This window comes from Podarcis filfolensis, assembly GCF_964270895.1.
Source record: "Podarcis filfolensis genome assembly, chromosome: 8".
NCBI classification, from domain to species: domain Eukaryota; kingdom Metazoa; phylum Chordata; class Lepidosauria; order Squamata; family Lacertidae; genus Podarcis; species Podarcis filfolensis.
The window spans coordinates 54526602-54542145 of record NC_139611.1 but is presented as its reverse complement, the minus strand read 5'-3'; the positions used below and the strand labels follow the sequence as shown (position 1 = coordinate 54542145).

The window sequence follows — 15544 nt, the reverse complement described above, 5'->3', positions numbered from 1 at the left end:
CCGCTGCTGCTCCCGGGCTCATCCACGGCGACAAGGCAGCAGGGCCAGCGCTGCCCCGCCTCCGGGGCCCGCCCTACGGAAGAAAGACGCCGCCGCCGCCGCCGCTGGGGCCCCGGCCTCTGTGCGCGGGTCCTCTGGCGCTGCCGCTCCGCATCCAGGCGAAGCGCGGGGAAGGCGAGGCCGGCCTCTCGCAGGAGGAACAGCAGCCCCAGCTGCTGCGGGCTCCGTCAAGGCGCGCCCCGGCCAGCCATGGAGCGAGCGAGCGCAGGCCCTCCCTTGGCTCTCCTTGCCGCCCTGCCTGCCCGAGGGCTGCCTCGGCGCGGCCTTGCCGGCGTCCCCGTCGCTCCTCGGCCAGGCGCCGCTTTCCGTCGGGGGCGGGGGTGTCCTCGCTGGCGGGCTCCCTCCCGCCTGTTCCTCCGTCCGTCCGGCTAGCCAGCCCTCCTGACGGCTGCCGGAGGAGAGACAATAGAGGCGCGCAGGACGCCTGCGCCGGAGCTTCTCTCCGCCCCCGCCACGGGGTTGCGTCAAGGGCTGGGCGGGCGAGCGGTGGGCGCGTGGACGGGGCGGGCCGCCAGGATTCCCTCCCCACCTCGCGTGAAACTGTCGGGGGGGTCGGGCCCCGTGAAAAGCAGCGGGGAGGGATGCCCCGGTAAACGCGCGCTGCACGGCTGCCGTGGTCCTAGTGGGCGCACTTACTTTCCCGGGGCTTGCTGCTGGGAAAACTGTGCGCAAGGTCGGACTGCTGCCCAACCGCCACCCCCCCTCCCCGCACGTTTACTCGGGAGTAATTAGCACAAAGGCCACTGGGACTAGCTCCTAGGTAAGTGGGGTTTCTGGGAACCATAGGAGAAGAGAATGCTCTCCTGCACCGTTCCTGCTTACTGGTTTCCCCCAGGCATCTGTTTGGCCATTGTGAGAATAGGATGCTGGTCTAGATGCTCCTCCAATTCCAGTGGTGTTGGGCATGGGGAGCCACTGTTTGGGTGAGGTGCAGGGTGCTGACCACTATGGGGGGTGGCATAGGTGTTTCGTCTCTATTCCTTGTTCTGGCCTCTCTCCCTTGCATTACAGAGACTTGAGTGAGTGAGCTGGATGGACCTGACCTGACCTAAGTATACCCACCTGGGTTTTTGGTACTGCACCAGGTTAGACTAAGGGGTCAAGGCAAGGATGTTGCTATTGGCTATAGGAGCACCATCTCTTTCACCAGGAAGCCTCTTGACCTTGGGATGCGCTTACATTGTCTGCACCTGGTGTTGGGCCAGAAAGACAGATCGGGGATGCTGCTGGTTTACTGACTGCCCTGTTACCCAGCAGCAACCCTGATCTAGCTGGCTGAGGTGTTGCTGGAGGATGCTACAACTTCTATATCCACACACAGGCTGCTGTTGGACAAGCCTGAGACCCATGACAACTGTGGGTCTCTCTCAAAGGGTCAACAGTCTAACACACCAGGCAGGACTCACCTTGATGTGATCTTTGCCCTTAGTAATATGTGGGATGGACTGAAGATAGGAGAAATGCAATGTACACCTTTGGCATGGTCAGCCCATTATCTGGTTATGCTTGGACTGACAACAGCAATTCCTCCCTGTAAGTGTGGTGGGCCCATTAGGACAGCCCACCCTCAGAGACTGGTGGAACCTGATGTGTTCCTGAATGCTCTGGGGGATTTTCCAGTGGATAAAGCTGGAGGTCCTGGTGAAACCCTGGTCTTGCGATGGAATAGCGAGCTGAAATGGGTGGCAGACACATTCGTTCTTGAGCATCCTCTCTGGCATTTTGGAGTCTGAGCAACTAGCTCCTTGGTATTCTGAGGAGCTCTGGACTTTGAAACAGGCCGGATGAAGACTGGAACACGTGGTGCAAGTCTCGCTTGTGCCTAACCATGTGCCCACACTTGTGCCTACCATGTGGTAGTGTGGGCTGCAAAGAAGCCTCATTTTGCAGCTTGCGTTGCATCTTCTAGTAGCTGTCCAGCGGAGTTATTTCGGATGTTCCAGAGGTTATTGACTCCTATTGTGGGGGAGGGACATTTTTCTTGACTTGATTCTTTTATCTTTTTGTAAACTACTTTGAAGTTTTTTTACTATCAAGCGATGTAAAAATTTTATGAAATAAATAAATAAAATAAATGATTGAAGTCATAAGGAACAAGAGGAGCAGGTTCTCAGATGTTAAGTGATGTTGCTTGATTTGAAGCTATACTGCATTCCACCATACAGCTCCCAGTTACACTCTTCTGTGGCCCTTAGAGGGTTTTGATTTTATGATACTTTCTACATTTATTTTTCACCTTTCATCAAGGAGCCCAAAGAAGCATACCTGTTATCAACCCATCCAGGTACCAAACCGGCCCAAACCAGCTTAGCTTCAGGAACTATGGTGGCTTTCTGTGCCATCTGACCACATACTAGGTCCTGGCATGGGGAGGGGGGTTGATTCACACCAAGGGTCCCAGGACTGCTTTGGGTTCTTTTTTAAAGATGGTTACAAAATAATTCGGTACTCTATTTGAAACTGCAGTGAGACATACTTTCAAGCAAATGTGTGCTTCATTGTGTTACACAAACATTTGTTGTGGAGACTTTTTAAAAAACCGAATAATAAATAGGAATTTTATAAGCACAAATATAAAACAGTCAGGTTTTTGGAAATGCATATTTAGTTCAGATGGGAATTTGATATTTAATAAGAATAGCGAAAAATAGCAGAGCTAAGTAGTTGACCAGCTAAATAGGTGCTCCTGAGTTTTAGGCTGCAATTCTATACCCTCTTACTAGGAAGTCAATCCCATTGTTCTTAATGGGAGTTTTTGTGTAGACTTGTATAGGATTGCACTGTTGATCATGTGTGGTGTGAAACACTGGGTGGGAACAAGGACAGAAGACAGCCCTCTTGGCCTTTGAAAACAGAGTTCATGCATATCCCCCACATCTCTTGAACACTTTCTTCTTTTCTAGTACTAACATACACACACAAGTACACAGAATCAATTATTATTTATATAGCACCACCATCATCTCCCCCCCCCAGAAGATTACATTCTTAAGATGAAGCCACAGATGCATAACCTATCCTGTTCTACTCCCATATTTTTTGCACTTCATTTTGTATTGTGCTCCTTGTATGTATTCTCAAATTTCACCTAACATTGCTCCGCAGTCCTGTAGCAAGGACACAGCCATTCTGTCCAGTGTTTTTAGGGGAGTCTCATAAAAGTGCAAGGTAAGTGCACTCTTCACACTGGCAATTATGCTAAAACATGGGTGGGCAGACTTCCAGCTTGCAAATTCTACATCATTTTTCACTATAACCTCAAGTGGCCTTCAGATGCTGCTGGACTACAACTCCCATCATCTGTGACCATTGATTATGCTGGCTGGAGCTAATGAGAGAAATCCAACAAAACGTAGGGACCATGTTCACTTCCCCTGACTTACAATTTTGTGCCCAGGAACTAGGGTATCAGAACCGAATTAGGTGTCTTTCCACATATCTAACGCCCCCCGCCCTTTGTTGGTTTCAACAGTGGAGAGTCCAGAGGTCATTTTGGGGCTGTTAAAGAGTCAGAATCCTTGCTGATCTACTGCATATCTACCTTCTACCTAGTCCTGCCCAAGTCAACCCTGATGGCCAGTCTCCCATATTTGTAGACCCCAGAACTTTAGGGCCAGAGTGTGAATGCATAAAGGACCAAATTCTGTCCAGCAAATTCACAGCGAGTTGCATAAAGCGCTCTGTACAGAAGGTAAGAAAGGGATTCTGCTAAAGCTGTGGCTAACAGTGCTGGTGGCAGAGAGGAAACCCACCTTTTGTCTGTTTTTCCAATGATCTTATTCCAGGCTCACTTCCATGCCCAAGAGGGCTCTAAAAATAGCCACTGACACACATAGCAGAAAAGCTAGAGAGCTCATCTAGCTGGTTGGAAAGCTCACCTGATGCAAAGGAAGTGAGCTTGAACCTGTATCTTTATATTCAGGCCAATAGGCTTACAGCCCAACATCCAATGTTAGGGTTGCTCTTTGGAATACACCTAGTTGTAGAAAGTTGTGGAAATGGATTGTCCATGTCCACAACTGCCATCTGCATGCAGAACCTCGTTTTCTTTTTATAGGGCACTCCCCAGTCTGTCACTTTTTTTTAGTGGGATTCCGTCACATTCTGGCAAATTCAGGCAGTGCAATTACAGTTGGTTGGGAGGTCTTGTGCAATAAACCTGCTTCCCTCAAAAGATCAGACTTTTTGAGATAAGGAAAGTGATGGGGAAAATCTCTGGAAAGTGCAGGCTAACATTTGCTTGACGCAACTTGGGCCATGTACACACCATACATTTAGCGCACAATTAAAGCACATTACTTGCCCCAAAGAATGAGGAAACTTATTTGTTCAGGGTGCTGAGAATTGTAGCTCTGCAGAGGGCAAACTATAGTTCCCAAGATTATTTGAGCGAAGCCATGTGCTTTAAATGTATGATGTGTACACAGCCACTACCTAGCACCCCCCCCCCCCAAAATGGCTGATTGCTCAGTAAATGACCAACGTCGTCTGGCTTCCTTTGCAAACAAATCAGGATGGATCCTCAATGAACAGGATGTCTGGAACACCCATAATCAGCTTGTGGAATTCATTGATCAAAGTAAAGATTCACTGGTTTTTAACACAGTGACCATGTGCAGCAATAAGCCAGTGTTAGGGGGACAACAACATTGAACATTAGCATATAACACTTTAAATCCCTCTTCTCCAGTGTGAACCATAACCAGGGGTGTAGTTAGGGGGTGGCCCAATGGATCTCAACCCTAGATCTTTTGCTGCTCAATAGTCTCATTTGCCTGCTTTTGAAACTTAATTCTCTTGCTTATAGAGCAGCTGCACCCACTCCAAAGCCGCCTACTATTTTAACGTCTCAGAGGCATCTACAGGGTAGAGCTCCTCTGAGCAATTTTTATTCTTAATACTCTAATATTAAGCCCAATTTCAGGTTTTCTTTGCAAGGGGAGGGGGACACTGCTGCAGCATAAAACAGCTCTTCTATTGGAGTTTTGTTACTGTAGATAGCGGGTGCATCTCAGAACCCTTCATCATGGATGGGAGCTGAATGCCCCCCAGGGCTTAACATTTGTACCAGGGGGCACTAGACGGCAGAGCTTGTTTTCAACTGTTAGGAGAAATCAATGTAAAATAAGCCTGCTACAGTGTAATATGAATATACTTTTACTGCATCTTTCTGTGCTGGAGGGACACAAGAACATAAGAAAGGCTTGCTGTGCACCAGGCAAGTGGCCCATCTTGTCCAACATCCTGTTCTCACAGTGGCCAACGACATGCCAACCAGATTTGAACCCGAGGACGCTCTCTCCTGCTGCAATTCCAAGCAACTGGTTTTCAAGAAAGACGCAGTGGCTTCAGCAGTGTAGGCAGAGCATAGCCATTGTGGCTTGTAGCCGTTGGTAGCCTTATCCCACATGAATTTGTTCAGTTCTCTTTTAAAGCCTTTCACTGTACCACATCCCCAAGTTCACGTAAGACCAAATATCTGAAACTGTATAAGGCAGCTTCCAACGAACCTGGGAAATAGTGTTGGGCTTCTCACCCCTCCCTCCCTCCCTCATGTGATATTGTTTTATTGCCTAGAAATCATGCTGTTTAATTGGCTTCTTTATTGGTTGTCCAGTTTATTGTTCAGCTATTGTGGGGTATTAAAATGTTGCAAACCGCTTTGGATGAGCTGGACCAGGAAAGCGGCTTTAAGAGACCAATTAACAAATTAATAAATATGAGGAAACGAGCTTCTGAGCATGCCGCAAGTACACCCCACTCCCAACCAACCCCAGCACATCTGGCTTCCACAAGCTGTGACTTCCTTAGCCCTTGCAATTTAAGAAACTGAATATTGGCTCCACGTATTTTTAAACCCCACCCAGTCCCAAAACGAGAAGCGAGGGAAGGCTGTATTTTATTTTATTTTATTGGAGGAGACGGTGTGGGTGGGGCGCCGGAGCGCATAAAACGCTACAGGCGAGCCACACGCTCTTCCTCAGGCCTCCTTAAGGCTGGACTACATTTCCCGGCAGGCCTGGAGCGCGACGCGCATTGCGTCACGCCCGCCTGCGGCGTCCCTTGCTCCAGCTGCTTCCTGGGCAGTCCAAGATGGCGGCGCGCTGGAGTAGCGAGAATGTTGTGGTGGAGTTTCGGGACTCGCAGGTAACTAGGTCTCCTCGGCTTGCGCCGAAGCGGGATGGCTGGCGGGGCTTTTGTTTTGAGGTCTCTTCCTTCCCATACAAGTTTCTTCCCTGGGAGGGGAGGGCAGCAGCTGTCTCCCCCTCTGTTCCTTCCTACCTACCACCCATGGGTGGGGTGCACCCATGTCCCTTGACGCGTCACACGGGGTGGGGGGCGTCCTCTGGTGTAGTTGGGGCACCTCTCCTTCCTTCGTGGTTTGCTGAAGAGGGCTGGCTTCACCTTAACTGAAAACTTCCAAATCCAGTTTTGGGCAACACCTTTCTTTGTCAGGCCAACCAAAACGCTGCCAAAAAATCGAGTTCTGCAGAACTCTTCACCAGACTTGATGGCAAGCCCAAGTGTATGTGTGTGTGTGTAGTGAGTTTTTAAGAACATAATTTATTAAGCGTGGCTGTGTTCAAGGCTATAGTCAAGGTCTAAGAGTCCTGCGGTCACCTAAGAGGCCCATTTATTTACAGTAGTTATATACCACTTTTTAGGTAGACCTCACAAAGCTCTCAACATAAGATTGTTACAGCAAGCATTTTTGAAGGTACAATAGAATGGAAAGGGCAACTTGTTTAGAAAAAGAGCAATATGAGGGGTTTTCAAATAGTAGTGTGACCTTAGTTTGTATTTAGTGGTTTTTTATGCTGTATGTTGCTTTTAGATGCTTTTCTACAAGGTCATGAATAAGCTTAATAATAACCTTTTTTTCCTGATGATGGATACCAGGTCTACTAATTTTTCTGAAAGTATTTGCCAGCTTAAGGGGCGTTCAGGGCCCATGTTTTTCATAATAACATCAGGACAAAGGCCAAACTAGTCTAGCATCTTGTTCTCCTAGTGGTCAATGTGATGCCTCAAAGGGAAGCCTGAAAACAGGACCTGAGTGCAACAGCAACTCTTCTCACTTGGGATTCCCAGCAGCTGACATTGAACAGTGGAGGTAGAACAAGTGAAAGAACTAACTTCAGAATTATGCAACAAATAAGGTGCTGTTTTTCATGATGGTGCTGGTATTGAAGAAAAAGTGTTTTTATTTTTCTTCACTCATCTCCCTAGAAAGGCTCAATTGTGGTTATTAAAACATTATATATTTCGATTTGTAGAACAGCAGCAAAAAAGATTATTAAGCGCTCTGACCAAAAACCTCAGCAATTTTCAGGTAGTCCACCAAAAAATCATTGTATTGCAGCATAAGCTTTTGTGGACTTAAGCCCACTTTTCAGGAAACTGACGCCATAGTAAATAATTTTGTTAGTGCTACAGGACCCACCTGTCTCCTTCTCCCCACAAGAAACACCCTGGTGTATCATGCAAATGGTTCATCTAGGCAAGCATCCTTACAATAGCCAACCTGCAGTCTCTGGGATTAATTAGGCCTGGCCCAAGTCTCAGGCTGGTCTGTGAAACCATTCCCTGCAAAGCATGCTGATCATCATGTGCAGGCACTGGGGGAGATATTTCCTGCATTGTTACCAAATAAAATTACTCAGGAAAGAGAAACAAGCCTCCCTCTCCCTGCCTCTGGAACAGTAGGTGCTTCCAGTGGTTCCGGCCATTGACAGCATGTGATTCTTGGCTCTGTTTCTTTGAAAAGTGGCGGGGGAAAGGACAGGTGTTTTTCAGAGTAGGGAGCATGTGGCTCTCTAGATGTTGGACTTGGATTTCTACTGGTCCTAGCCAGCATGTCCTGTGGTCATGGATGATGATGTTAGCTCATAGAATCATAGAATTGTAAGGTTGGAAGGGACCCTGAGGATCGTTTAGTCCAACCTCTGTTATGCAGGAATCTCAGGTAAAGCATCCATGGCAGATGGCCATCCAACCTCGTCTTAAAAACCTCCAGTGAAGGAGAGTCCACCACTTTCCAAGTGAGACTGTTCCACCATCAAACAGCTCTTGCTGTCAGAGAGCTCTTCCTGATGCTTAGTCAGAATCTCCTTTCTTCTTGTTGGCATCTGTCTCAAGACAAGAGACAATGGAAGAGTGTGCCATTGGGGGTGAAGTCAAACTGTTGCATAGTTATTTCCTGTGGCTGTAGAGGCCAATACAGGAGATACATGCTTTATTGCAGCTGGGGCAGATGAAGGCATCCAGTTTCACTGTTACAAATGCACCATGGTGTTTCTTCTCTCTGCTCCTCCCAGTGGTCATTTCTCATCTGGTCACTGCTGTGGATATGTGACCTGACTCCAGGCACTGTGGTGGTCTACAAGGAATTTCCACGTAGCGGGGTTAATGTTGTCTGCCTTCATGTAGTGTTGTTTCTTGTTGTAGTCCAGCAACATCTGGAGAGCCACAGACTCCCCATCCTTGCTGTATGGAGTCTATCAGATGTTCCTGTGGTGCCACTCATGATGCTACTTCTTTGGGCAGATAGTTTCACTTACTTCCAGCCCCGAGACCTCTTAAGCCAGGGACAGTAACTGTTGAAAGTTTATTAAGTGGTGAATAATGTGCCCTTGTCTACTCCTCTTACTGGTGTTGTTGCCAAGGGGGAATAGCTCCCCCATGTCCCAACAGGATACTGGGCTTCTGGTTATCAGCTAGATGGATGGGTGTCTATTTTGGGCGGAGGGTAAAGAAGCTTCCTTTTTCCAGTAGTGGTAGTTTTTATTTATTCATTTCTGAAGCTGTTATTACAGAGCTGCAATAATAGCTTTGCAGCTAAAATGAGACCCTTTACCAGTGTGTTATCTCTGTACCACCTGAAAATTCCGTTTGTAATGTGCTCAACTTGTACAGCATCCTTGTACAGTAAGTTGCCGTCGTTTCCATCTTGTAGATTGTGGTCTGCTGTTCAGTTTCAAAAAATCAAAAGCTTGTCATGTGAGAACTGAATTTACACAAAGATACAGTGATCTGTCATACCGATTGGTTTAAAAATAGTGTTGAGGAAATTTAACATTTGTAGTTAAGGCTTCCTGAATATTGCATTGGGGTATGCTGTAGGCAGTTTCTATGAATATAGCTTGTTCCTGATAATTTATTCTATACAGCTGTTGGGGAGTGCCACTTCTAAAGTAATGTAAAATAAGTGTACTTGTGTTTCTTATAAAGAGATTGAAGGCATGCTGCACTTAACCAGTGCCTACTTTCAAAGCTTGGTGGAAACAGAATCTTCGTCGCTATCTAGCATGCAACCTTTTTGGCAGCTGTGTCATATCTCATGTTCCATTGTGACTGCTGTTGGAGTCAGTTTATCTTTCTATACCATTTACTGGGACCCAAGTGGAAGCAGTGCTGTTGCTATTGGGTTTTGCTTATGGGCTTCCCATAGTCTATCTGATTGACCACTGTGAGAACAGGAAGCTAGACTAGATGGGCCTTTGGTCTGTTCCAACAGGGCCTTTTTTTACATACTTTAAAAGGTTACATTTAGTGTTGGAAGAAGCACAGACTAAGCATGCCCTTTCATCATTTAGCACTTCAGCACTATTGTATCTGACTGCAGCAGACAGTAATTGACAGGAATTTTGGACAACTCTGTTTAACCTGTCCAGGCTTAGATGAGACCCATGCAGGATGTGTGCTCTTTGCAGAATGGTTCAGGGTATGGGAACTTCTCCTGTCATCTTGTTCTACTGGAATGAGGCTTAAGTGTGCAACTAGGAGCATGAGAAGAGGCAAGTATAAATAAATAAAAATAAAATATCTCTCCTCCACATCCTAGAAAACTCTTGAATGTGTGTGAATGCTCCCTGTGTGGAAGCCCCTCGTTCCAGAATATTACTGTTTTGGGAACCAATTCATTAAATAGAATAATGGATATATCTACTGAGGAGTATCTGCGCAGTATGTTATAGAGTAAGACTGGCAAACTCTCTTCCTGAAAGGCTTTTCAAGTGCAGCATCCCCAATACATAAGTCACAATACTTTTCTGCACATAAACTGGAGGGGATGGAAGTAGTTAAACTTCATGGAAATATGTGTGCAGATGGTGTACTAATAATTTTTTTTACTAGGATTGGGATGATGGTCAGTTGACTATCTATTATTTGTCAATATTTGATTGCAGCAAAGTATGCAATGAAGCCTTTTTAATTGCATCATGATGACATCTGATAGTATAGACCAGCATGTGGGATCCTTGCTTGTTGAATCCTAGTCTTCCAAGACTCTAGGAGTAAACGCGTACACATTAATGCTATTGAGAAACAAATACCCTGAGGACCCTTCAATCAAAAGGTGGGGTACATAAACATTCAAAAGAGATAACAATCTCAATCAGGAAAGACCTTGCAGGAACCAGAGGGATAACAGCAATTGGATCTACTTTCCAAATACTTAGATCATAGAGCCTAGTTGGGCTCTAGGAACAGAGATATGTGAATCTTTTGAGTGGAATTTGCAGCAAACCTAAAAATTGTTACTGAGCTGCTGGAGTCCTGTAGTGGCTCCAGATTCCTTGCAAGCTTTGCAGCTGCTTCAGTGCAAGTCTGTTAGCAGGTATTTCTATAATGGGAGCAATTACGGATGCCCCAAGGACCCACTTGAAGGAGATTCTGCTGTTGTTTGGCTCTGGGCAGACTTTCAGAGGTCATGAAGAAATCTTTCCCAGAAGGCCAAGCCCTTTAGGCATTTTCTGATGCTGGAATTTCTCCTTCCAGAACTGAGCTCATCTTTCTCTCCATTCCTCCCAACAGCTGTTGTGTTTACCTACTGACCTAGTCTGTCACATTGACAGTGTAGAAGCACAGCAAAGAGAGGCTGGAAAGGCAAGCGTTTCATCTGCTTCTAATCACTTGCTGCCTTTCATGGTGTTTCTCTTTCATTTCAAGGTAGTCTGATTGCTATCGAGCAGTGCAATATGCTTGCAGATCAAGTGCTTTTAATAAAACAAGTTTACTGAGTTTGCATTGCAGGCTCATTCCATTTGTCTATGCCTTTCTGGGAAAAGTACTACCAAAACACTGTAGTAGCTGCTCTTTACCTGCCTTGATTCACTGCCAATTTGCAGCAAAGCAGTTGGGGTGCAGGATGTGATCCTTGTTAGGTAGACACCGAGTTATGCCACTGATGCATCTAGCTTAGTATTTTCTACATTGACTGACAGTGGTTCTCCAGTCTGAGATGGGTCTTTACGTAGCACTGCCTGGAGACTCCAGGGACTGAACCTGGGACGTACTGCATGCTTTACCCAGAGCTACTATCCTAGGTCTTACTGGCGGACTCAGAACTTGGACTCCAGTATTGATTTGCTTGTTGGGATTAAAAGCTTTATGCTAAATTTTACTACAGCACCCAAATAGAAGTCGGGTTACTGGTTTGAAGACAAGGTAGCACAGCAGAGCTCTAGCTTTAAGCTAAAGTGTTGACCAAATGAGTGACACCCCCCAACTCCCTTTTTGAAGAGCAGGGCAGGTATTTTGGATTAGCTGTAGTTGCTGAACAGTGTTCAAGGGGAGCACATTGCAGCAATCCTGCCTTGAATAACTGGATAACTGGCAAGGCTATCTCTTTCCTTGGGGAGGGGGTGGACACGGTGTATTATGCTCAGTTTTAGAAGGTCATTCCTGCCACTCAGGCTGTTTGAGTTTCAAGGGATAAAGGCAAATCAAATAGCATTCCCAGGCTGCATACCAAAGCCTTTAGCAATTTTAGGTTTTATGATATGTCTTGTCTACTTCAGGTTCTTATCACAGGCTTTTCCATTGTGCTTGTGTGTATTTTGGTTTGCAAATATGCTTGTTTTTTAGTGCTCCTGAAAAAGGTTGTTTTCAACCAAAATGTCATAATCCTTTTTAGTTTTTCATAACTATTTTTTAATAGTATCAACTAGTACTATTTTACTGCCCTTCCCTTTTCTTTGCTTCCATTACTTATGTGGAACTTGCAAAACGGGGACAAAAAAAACCCTTTGGCGTGAAGAGGGGCTGCAGCCCTTTAAACTGGGTATGCTTGGATTTAAGCATACTGAGTATATATATTTAAATCTCAGTATCTTTGGAGCAGGTGATTTGTGCATTTGCAGGCAAGAGCTCACTTGACTCCCCCTCTGCTCTAAATTGAATTCCTTTCCTTAGAGTGCAACCCTACTCGTGCCCACGTGAAGGTAAATCCTGTTGTTGTCAGTGGCACTTACTCTCTAGTAAGTGTGTGTAGCTCTCCTTCCTAATTGTGTGTTTAATCAGGTTTATTTCATCCCTATCAGGTTGACTCTAGTGGTCTCTTTTCCCCACCACCAAATTTTCCAACCTAACATTCTCTTCTTTTTCCTAAGCAATGAATGTATCGACAGGCTAAGCTAATGTGAGGGACCTTATTTTTTTTTCTCTCTCTCTCCTATTTTGCAGGCAACTGCAATGTCCGTGGACTGTCTTGGGCAGCATGCAGTGCTTTCTGGGTGAGTGCCAACACCTTTGGGATAGAATTGCAGTTAGCCCTGGCAGCTGCTTGAAGGTGGATGTGGAGGGAAGATGGACACATCTTCTTGGGTTGATGTTCTTCCTCTTCCTAGTGCTTCACATTCTCAGTGGGGCAGAAGAGAAGAGATTGATAGCATAAGTTCAAGTGCCAAAAGCATAAAAAACCCCTCCTGGATCTGACTCTAGGATCTGTTCAGTCTAATGCCCTGTTTTCATGACTGGCCATTCAAAAGCCTCTTCTGGGAAACAGAGCATGAAGGCAACCCCCACCCCACCCCACTGATTGCTGTCAGGATGTCCTGTTTAGAAGCACACTGTCTCTCAAGGTGGAAGCTCCATTTAGTTGTTGTGGGCTAATGGCCTTTGATAAGACCTAACCTCCTTGAATTTGTACATACCAGCCTTTCCCAGTCTAGCCCCTTCCAAAGGATTTGGGCTACAGTTCCCATCAGCCCCAGTATCAATACTCCCATGATAGCTTGGGACTATGGGAGCTGTAGTCTGAAACTTCGCGGTTGTAAACTTTTTAAAAAGCTGTCTGTTACTAACGTGTATTCTACACCTTGTAGCATTGAATTCCATATGTCAATTATATGTTGTATGAAGAAAGACTTTGTTCATGCTGAGTCTATGCCATATTTTCCCTCCCAGCAGATTTTTTTTTAATGAGATGCAATTCATTTTGGCAAAGTCTTAAAAAAATATATTGAGGCACAGGTCGCTGCTCAGATCCAAAATCATGAGGCCTTGACTTCTGAGTCTTACACTATGCCTCTCCCCACACTGCTTCTTTTCCATGTTGCTGATGTTTGAAGCCTTGTTCAGTCTTATCCCTAATCCCATCTTGCATGTATTCAGCTCTGTTCAGTGACCTTCAACTTCTGCTGATTTGATTATCTGATATCCTCCTGCTTGTGTGTTTTCCAAAGTCTAACCTTCATGCTTCTTTTCATCCTTGTATGCTGTTTCTTTCCCTAATGCCCTATGCAGACATTAGTTCTCTACATGTAAATGTGGATTGATTGCACTTGCACCAACCCTGTCCCTCCTGCCCCCTCCATGCCAGGTCAGGGCATCAAAAAAAATTGAAATTAGCATGGGAACAAACAAAAGGATGCCTTCACTCTAGTGTGGCTGCCCTTTATTTCATACACAGCTCAACAAGATACCAACATAAACCCTCCAACAGCATAGAATCCCCTTACACACACCCACACACACCACACCCACACACCCCTCACTTCAATCAATTGAATGCAACCAGCCATGCCCTGGGCTCCCCAATCTCTCCCACTACCAACAAAAATTAATAAACGAATAGATGCAGAACCTATCCACGCGACAGTGACACAAAAACCATGCATATACACTGTGCAAAAGAAGAAAAAAGCATTACCCCCTTCTTTCTCCAAACTCTCTCTCCCCACCTCTTTCTCCCCCCCAATCCTCACAATGCCTATGATAGCACTATCTCACACCAAATGTAGATAGGACTCCATGAACTGAAACCGTAGACGCTATATGTACCTTTGCTATCTATGAAAATCTTTCAATAAAAACAGTAAGGAAAAAAAGAAAAAAAAGAACTGAGAGTGTACTGGCAGAGTATCTGGACAAAGTTGGTGCAGCTTTGCACCCAGCCGTTCCCCAGGTTGTCTCTAAGTCTCTGGACATTACTCTGCATGGGGGTTCATGCCTGTTCCTTCTTGCCTTCCCAGAGTGATATTTCGTAACTCTCATTTTATATTTTGATGTGACAACATTATCCTTGTGGTAAATATTCTATTCAAATGTGCCTGCCCCTGATAGAATGCAGTGCTTATCATCTGGAGACAAGCTTATTTTCAGTGAATATACCATAGGTGGTGAATGCCAGCTTTTTTATTAGGTAAAGGCTGGCATGATAGAATCACCTTGTGGTAAAAAATCTGAGATTGATTTCAGCCTCTCAAGCTAGGCAAGCATCTAAATTGTGACCTAGTTCTTGCAATCCACAGACGAGGCAGTAAATCTGTTTCGGGATGACTGGTTCATCTAACTGGAAGGCTGCTTCTTCTATACAGGGTTTTTTGTTTTTTGTTTTTCCAAAAGCCCCATGCATAGAATTGGTTGGGATCATTCTCCTTGACTTACTAGTTTGCATGGAAAGAGCATTCAGTCATGTCAGCTCCACCTGTAGTCTGAAGTGATACACACCAGACACATGTTTACACTCCCTTCCGTTCTTTGCAGAAACTAGGCTGACATCCTGACTGAGAAAGGAATGTTGGACATAGTTGTCTCCATATCATATTCTGTGATATTTTTAAGCCTCTTGGGAGGCATTCCATGGTGGTGGAGCTAGCTGCCCTCCCTGTCAGTCTCTCTGGCGCAATGTCACACACCGTGTAGGACTTTGTGTCTTTAAGCCGTCTGACCGTGTAGCCTTACATTGCTGTCAGCCAGCGCCTCCGTCAGTCCCTTGGAGGAACCAGGCCAGCCACAAGCCTGGCATCCAACTAAGGCAGTTTGCATTAGCCTGGCCTGGAATATGTCATATAGGATTTTGCTGTTGTGAAGTTCTGCAGCAGCAAAGTTAATGTCCTCTTGTTCACAGCTGTCTTTAATTTGCATCTCTTTCACTTTAACGTTTCACGATTTATGTCGCAGAGCCAGTGTAGGGTTGTGGTTCGAGTGCTGAGCAAGGAGGCCCAGATTCAAGTCTTTGTTCATGGCTGTGAAGCTTAACAAGAGATGCTGCATGGTTCTTGCTCAACCTCATGGACCTTACAGAGGTTCCCAATACTCTGGTGTGACTGAATAGCAGAATCCCATCAAGCTTAGCTTGTTTACCAGGGGCTGGGGTTATTAGAAAGAAAGTTTATCTCCAGCCTCAGAACCATCCTTGAATTAAGTGGCTGCCACCCATTGCTTTCAGGGAAAGTCTGAGCTGTTCATGGGAGCA

The 15544-nt window shown here is 45.7% G+C and overlaps 1 protein-coding gene and 1 long non-coding RNA gene across 6 annotated transcripts in view; one reads left to right on the top strand and one right to left on the bottom strand.

The window, feature by feature from the left end:
* The window catches only part of LOC310767890, a 196892-nt gene that overhangs the window by 152422 nt on the left and 28926 nt on the right, over positions 1-15544 (bottom strand). The gene's annotated exons all lie outside the window — the stretch shown is intronic.
* The window catches only part of WDR59 (WD repeat domain 59), a 45631-nt gene continuing 36205 nt past the window's right edge, over positions 6119-15544 (top strand). For 3 of the 5 annotated variants that reach the window (XR_014551050.1, XM_083625157.1, XM_083625156.1), the window contains exons 1-2: positions 6129-6207; positions 12529-12578. Coding sequence is in view for 2 of the 5 variants with exons in the window: in XM_083625157.1 (XP_083481283.1) it covers positions 6154-6207; positions 12529-12578 (104 nt within the window). In the remaining 3 variants the exon portion in view is untranslated. Of the gene's footprint in view, positions 6208-12528; positions 12579-15544 lie in introns of all 5 variants that reach the window. The other 2 variants (XM_083625159.1, XM_083625158.1) reach the window with 1 other exon arrangement.